The sequence below is a fragment of the Tachysurus fulvidraco genome, chromosome 20 (assembly GCF_022655615.1).
Source record: "Tachysurus fulvidraco isolate hzauxx_2018 chromosome 20, HZAU_PFXX_2.0, whole genome shotgun sequence".
NCBI lineage: Eukaryota > Metazoa > Chordata > Actinopteri > Siluriformes > Bagridae > Tachysurus > Tachysurus fulvidraco.
In genome coordinates, this window is record NC_062537.1 from 3269004 (window position 1) to 3276624 (window position 7621).

The 7621-nt window shown below is 42.3% G+C and overlaps 1 protein-coding gene across 3 annotated transcripts in view; it reads right to left on the minus strand.

Annotated features, from left to right (window-relative positions):
* The window catches only part of ksr1a (kinase suppressor of ras 1a), a 32798-nt gene extending 29205 nt beyond the window's left edge, over window positions 1-3593 (minus strand). For all 3 annotated transcript variants that reach the window (XM_027158556.2, XM_027158555.2, XM_027158554.2), the window contains exon 1: window positions 3175-3593. In XM_027158556.2, coding sequence (XP_027014357.2) covers window positions 3175-3324 — 150 coding nt within the window. In that variant the 5' untranslated portion in view covers window positions 3325-3593. The remainder of the gene's footprint in view (window positions 1-3174) is intronic.
* Window positions 3594-7621: the final 4028 nt, after the last annotated feature.

A 7621-nucleotide genomic window follows, 5' to 3' on the forward strand; every position in this document is an offset into this window, starting at 1 on the left:
AAAATAATTGCACTTCATATGCTAATGAGGTCTGTACCTGTAAATGAAGTGAGAGCTACCCTGCAGTCACGCCGTGTTACGACTAGCATGTAGAGCCAAAGAGAAAAAAAAAAGCCTGATCAGCAAAACGGCCACACAGAGGCTTAAAGAGGAAGCTGATGGGGCAATTCCCCAATAGTCATGGTCCTGACACTTCAGGAAGTTGTGAAAGGGCCCAAAAAGAAGGCCTTGGACTACAGACAGAGGGGAGAACAGCCAAATATTCTGTTCTGACAGGAAGCAGAACTGAAAGCGGCCGTTCAGTTTGTGGTACTAAAATAGCGCAAGTAGGCAAGTTTTGATATTATAGTTTCATAACACAAGACTGGAGCTGAAGTGAACGTGCTATTTTACTGAGCTCCTAGTTACTCGGACAATATCATTCAAGCACAATATTTACAGTATTATATTATATTATATTATATTATATATTATGTTATATAGCACTATGATGATCCCGAAATAGGGAAAAGGCCCAGCATTGTGTATCAATAGTTTTAAGAATAACATCTGCATGTAATATTGCGATATATATCGTGTATCACATAATCTATAACACAAAGAATGAAAACTAATCACCGTCATTCTCAATGATGTGACTGTCGTTCTCGAGGAGGTGAAATTAAGGCCAGGTTCACATTAACAGGGACATTTTTTAAAAACACTGTTTAAAAATTCTGGACAAGTTTTCCTAGAAAAAGAAGCAGCATGTGCTGGGATTCCGAGCAAGAAGCATTTCTTTAGTGTTTGGCTTTAGTTTCTTGGATTTTTACAGTACGTCTTGTGTCAATTTCAAAACATACAGGAAATAGCAAGCATCACAGGAAATTATGGGATTCTTGAGATCACGTGATATTAATGATAGTTTTGAAAAAGCTCTCTTTCTGTATTTTTAATCATCGGCAATAAAAATGATTTACTTTAAAGAACAACGTGTTTTTTTTTCATCAAAAACAGCCTCAGACGACAGCCGGACTATCGCGATTAAATAAACATCAGCTCAGTATCTAAGACTGAGAGTCTGGACTAAAGACCAAAAGGTTGCAAGTTCAAATGCCATTACTACTAAAGAGCCACTGCTGAGGAATCATCCATGAATGATTCAATAAAATAGCATAAAAGCTCAGGTTACAAGGTCACGGTTTGGGATGAAAACTACAATTTGATGCCATAAGAAGAGTTTGAAATGCTTTGCTGTTAGTTATATTGTATTTGTATGAATGTTTTATTGTTACTTTATGATAGGATCCATCGATCGATACTGAATCACAAATGAATCGACTCTTTTTAAACAATCTCCGTTTTAAACAAGTTCCGTAAACATGAAAATAAAATGCTAAGTTTTAGCAAAAAAAATAATTTTCCTGAATACGATGATATGTGTGAGACTCAAAGGTGATAAAGCTGAACTTGACTGTGGACTGCACGTGTAAACCAAAGACATGTAAAAGTAAACACACAGAGTACAGAAGAATGAGGGCTAGCAGAAGGGGCAAAACTCAACAACTCTGGAGAAGGAATCCGAATCAAATCGAGCATTCATTAAGTCGCTTATTTAAAAAGGAAGTGAATCCCGTTCCGAACGTGACGACACGTATGGGCGTCATAAGCAGGGCTGTACTTTACGGTGTACAGTCTGTTGTGACGTTCTGAACATGATCACCACAGGATCCCAGGATCACCGCTCATCACCCAACACTACTCTAATGGGAAATTTATTACAAATATCAATCTAATGCTTTCATACAATATTTAGGCCACACACACCAAAAACACACACACACACACCAAAAACACACACACCAAAAACACACACACACACACCAAAAACACACACACCAAACACACACACACACCAAAAACACACACACCAAAGACACACACACACCAAACACACACACACCAAAGACGCACACACCAAAGACGCACACACCAAAGACACACACACACACACACACACACACACACCAAACTCTCTCTCACACACACCACACACACCCCAAAGACACACACACACACACACCCCAAAGACACACACACACACACACCAAAGACACACACACCCACACACCAAACTCTCTCACACACACATACACACCAAACACACACCAAAATCTCTCTCTCTCTCTCTCACACACACACACACACACACATACGAGTTTCATTTGCATTTCATAAATAAAAACTGATGCATCTTTGTGAACCGGTCGCCGTGACACTTCACGGCATCTCACACACGTCCCTCCTGAAACGCTCTAATTAACAGCATTCGTTTCTACCAAATCACTGAGGTGGCATAAACACCATACTGCAGAAGCAATGATCCCCAAACCGCTCGCAGTTTCACACAGCTTGTTCCAGCGAGCACAAACACATCAGACAGAATGTTGCAGGGGTTCACGGTGGGCGCAGTCTGGTGCTACACAGTGTCGGGATTTAAAAAGAAAAAAAAAAGGATCGAAGATAAAAATTTTCACCTAAGAATTAGTGCACGATGATACGGAGAGCGCGTGCATGCATCCATACCATATTGCATGAGATCTAGGATGTTCTGTTTGTTCTGGTTCTGGCCCTGGATCGTTTGAATCCAAAGCAAATGGATCTGACACAGTAAACGTGTCTTATACAGATCCGACCTACACTACACATGTATATGAAGCTTTGTCTTAAAGCTTCGTGCATGTAGGGCTCCTCAAAACTTGGCAACAAGAGCATGCAACGAAAGGTGTTTTAGATGCCAGTGCTGGATTAGTGCTAGGTTCTGATTTCAGCAACAACAACAACAAAGAAGGAAAGGTGTCGGTGCACGCGTCCCTACACCCTGTGAGATTTAGTACAATCATGCATCCCTACAATCACTTCACCTTTGTGAAGCAGTTGCTTTTTCTCTACATCAGGTGCACGTGCACCTTTCCTGCCTGCACGGTCAGGACGCGCGGTCTGTCTCTCTCTCGCGCGCGCCAGAGAGAGAATCCTCCACAAACGCAAAGTGTGCGCACCAAAAAAAAAAAAAAAAAAAAAAAAAAAGGAAGGGACGCGAATGCAAGTGAAATATTTCATGCAGGAAATCGAGGTGTCTGGTTTTAGGCAGGTGTATATTAGGTGCACCGCGTCCACCACTCCGTGCGTCATTACCTCCAGCGTGCGGATCTCATGCTGCGTGAGGTCGTTGCTGGCGGCGCACTTGGTGCGGAGGCCCTGCAGGCTGGACAGCGAGATGTCGATCATGTTCTGGAGGAGCTCGCACTGGCGCAGCGCCGCCTCGCCGCCTCCATCGCTCGGCATCGGGCACGGCGTACGGCGCACCGCGGACACTCCACACGAACGCGCGAATGCGCCACCGGAGGCGCGCCGCACGCACCTCGGCTCGAGCAGAGAGAGAGGGCGGCGTCGCGGCAGGGTGACGATGCTCAGACTCCCGAGATCCAATCCCGCCGGTCGTGGTTCTGTTAGATCCGTGCACTGTCCTCCACGGACTGCCCTCCTGTCCCTTTCTCCCGTCAGGCTGCTGTGCGCTTTTCCTCCTTCTCTGTCCGTCAGTCAGCTGTGAGAAGCGTCGCAAGGGCGCGGTGCATGCTGGGAAATGGAGTCCCACAGACAAAAAAAAAACCAAAAACCCAGAAATGGCTGATTTCTTTCACACCTTACCATTTTCAAACGGACCGTTCTTATTTATTTTCTTTGATTTAACCATTTATAAATCGTTCCCCAATCCTTATCCTGGTGCAGTGTGAGAGTTCATTTACTCAGTAACACCTAAAGCATAATAACAGCCCTGATATGGTTTTAAAATAGTTGTCCAGTTAGCTACAATCATACAGTTTTACAATTAAAACCATAAAAAAAATGTTTTTTTTAACTAACACGTTATCCAACTAGGTACAATTTTACCTAGTACCTTCTATAAAAACCTTCTATAGCTGTAAAACTAGCCTCTCCACACCCATGGCTAGTTAGCTAATAGTTTAAGGCAATGTTATTACATTAATACCTAATTGCATTTCACTACCTTTAATGCGTTAATTATTTTCCCATAAACCTAAACACAACATTAAGGTCAATTTACCTGTTAATCATAGCTAACAATACCATGTTACATCCCTAATAATATTTTAATACGCGTAACAACGTACTAGCTAGCTGAGCGTCGACTTGCTAGATGGTTATTGTGTAATGTTACATTTTTCTGAAGCATCTAGAATTCTGTTAAATAGTAAACTATTAACAGAAAATGTAGTTTAAATAATATATTATTGAAATATTTCAAAGGTCAAGAAGCTTTTATTGTCATTTTAACCATATATAACCATGTTGCAGTACACAGTGAAACGAGACGACGTTTCTCCAGGACCAGGGTGCTTATAAGGACTTAGTAAGTTAGTCCTAGATACATAAAGTGCAACTGTACAAGACAAACAACACAGTGCAGGACGAAAGGACAGTGCAAATAAAAAATACAAGACATTTCACAAAAGAAATACACAAAAGACAATAAACAGAAACAGCTTTCTTAATGCTTTTAAATAATCTTAATGCATTCGTCTGAATAAGGTTCTCAGGTGTGTATGTGTGATTTATTAGCATTTTATTTTTAAACAAAAAAATGTTAAATCAGGGGGGGCATGGTGGCTTAGTGGTTAGCACGTTCGCCTCATACCTCCAGGGTTGGGGGTTCGATTCCCACCTCTGCCTTGTGTGTGGAGTTTGCATGTTGTCCCCGTGCCTCGGGGGTTTCCTCTGGGTACTCCGGTTTCCTCCCCCGGTCCAAAGACATGCATGGTAGGTTGATTGGCATCTCTGGAAAATTGTCCGTAGTGTGTGAGTGTGTGAGTGAATGAGAGTGTGTATGTGCCCTGTGATGGGTTGGCACTCCGTCCAGGGTGTATCCTGCCTCGATGCCCGATGACGCCTGAGATAGGCACAGGCTCCCCGTGACCCGAGTAGTTCAGACAAGCGGTAGAAAATGAATGAATGAAAATGTTAAATCTTATTTCACGCACACACACACACACACACACACACACACACACACACACACACACACACACACACACACACTACATGGTTGTTGATCGGAGGATCATGGTTCATGTCCCAGCAATGCCAAGTTGCCACTGCCCTTAACCCTCTCTGCTCCAGTGGAGCTGTATCATGTCTGACCCCTGCACTCTGACCCCCAACTTCCAAAGTTTGGATATGTGAAGAAAGAATTTCACTGTGCTGTAATGTATATGTGACAAAAATAAAGGCTTCTAGGCTTTAAACATACATCATTTGTTTTGCTGCATTTTTTGAGAAACCGTGCTGCTAAGTTCTCCATTCGGATCTGTCAGGAGTGTCGAATGCGCTCAGACTTTGTGCTTTGGTTTCCTTAGTAAACCTTCAGCTCACACAGTCACTTGTATGATGGATGCACCATATTAACTGATTAATAAATCACATGCACACACTTATTGATAACGGGGATGTGTTTTGGGGATTAACCCCCCCCCCTCTCCTTCCCACCGAAATACCATGACGCACACCTCACTACAGCCGTCAAGCCTCAAACCCAACACAACACAAAATACCACTCCATACTCTCTTGAAAATCTGCAACTCACTGAACGTCTTACATGCAAATAGATAAATTCCACTTTGAGGTGTGAGGAGATGCAACACGGAGGGAGGCTGGGGGCTTTGGATGTGCTACGGACCAGCCGTCGCAAATATTTCTCGTGCTCGAAAAGGTGTGATGTTCTTCCATGTTAAACACTCCCGTCTCAGCGCTGAGTCATTCTCTGAGCTCTGCACCCACTCCATCTGTCCTGTACTGACTGAGTGTCTCCGTAGCTCCAGCCTAATCCTGCTTCCTCTCGGCCTCCTTTATTTCAGCTCGTATATTCGGTGCGAAATATATACCGTACGTATACACGACTGTGCAACGCTCTCAGGCAGATGTACGAAAATTCTGTAAACTGTAAGTGCAACTGGAAAGCGGCAAATTAAAAAAAAAAAATAATAAATTTTGTATATATTGTAAGGTTAATCCAAGCATGCTGGAGAACTGACTGCAGACTTCATCTGTCACGTGTGTAAAACATACACGTCACTGCCCTTACTATACTACAGAGCTTCTAATTTCTCAGCAGCACTGATTACATTTCTTACTCCTAATAGACTAACTAATGTGCTGATGGTCTGCAGCATTAGAAGTAACTAGAAAGAGATAAAACACAATCAATCTGTCATATAAATGGAATACAACACTTGGGAGTGTGCTGTAATTGGTAAGTAAGCGATGATGAGGCGATGGGATGGAGCAAAATGACAAAATGTATCTCTAAGTTTTTAAATAAAATACCATTTCCCAAGGTTTTTCTTTTTTTGGGTCAATCGTCTATACAGCTGGTAGACTTTGGACTGAAATGTCCCGAAAGGGCTTCGGAAGAGACGTTACCTTCAGCAGGGAGTTGCTGCTTGCCTGCAGAGACAGCAGTGAGGGGGATTTCCTCACCTCACTTTCCCTCCTGAGGCTGAGCGAAGGCCAAAAGCTGTGAGGCTTCCAATCCAATTACAGCAACAGGAAACAAGCCTCTGTTTCGTTTACTTCGCTCTCACAACACGACGTCCAAAACGAATGTGTATTAGAAACCCTGTCGTACAGGAACAGTCCTGAATCATCCGCATCCTTCACCGGTCGTGGATCCTGTAACCCGAGCTGCAGGAATCTCTACCTGCCACATCAGATTAAATTGGATTGAGAGGAACTTGATCGTCCCCTGATGACTGACAGCACCTGAGCTGCTTTGTGAGAATCCCCATGCACCTCATCTACCCTGCTTAGCAGCTACACAAAACAATTAGATGCATTGTTGCAGCCAGCAAGCATTTGAATTCATCAAAACCAACCAAGTATTAAAACTCAAATCTGGGTGAAAAATAACTATCCTCACTAATGGAGACTTAAAAACATGAAATTAAAGGAGCGGTATGTAATATTTTGCATACTTTTTTCTTCCTCCAAATTGTCTCCCAACCCGTTCTGTAGAAAGCACACATTTGTTTATGAACTATTTTGTAAACAATGTATCTGTAGGTGGAGCTTATTTCTGGCCCTGAAAATATCAAAATATCATCAACAGCAGCCTGAAGTTAAACAATTCTCTGATATATTCAAAAACATTTGTCTTTGCTAGACTTCGTCTGTATTAGACATAGATATTATTATTATTATTATAAATATTACAATCTAATTATTATTAGGATTATTATTAGGTGCCACAATTAAACCACCAACAGAACAGATATTCCTATCCTTGTGGGGACCCACCAAGAGATTAAAAACACCCCATAGACACAGACACACATACACACACACACACACATACACACACACACACACATAGACACACACATACATACACACACACATAGACACACACACACACACAGACACACACAATCCATAGCTCTTTAGTCCTTCTGTACTTTAGCAGTCCAAAGTATCTCAGAAGTGAGACAGAATCCAATCCAAAGTCCAATCTACTCTTACATGAATTCGGGCTAATGCAAATCTTAATGACTTTTATTACAGGGAATA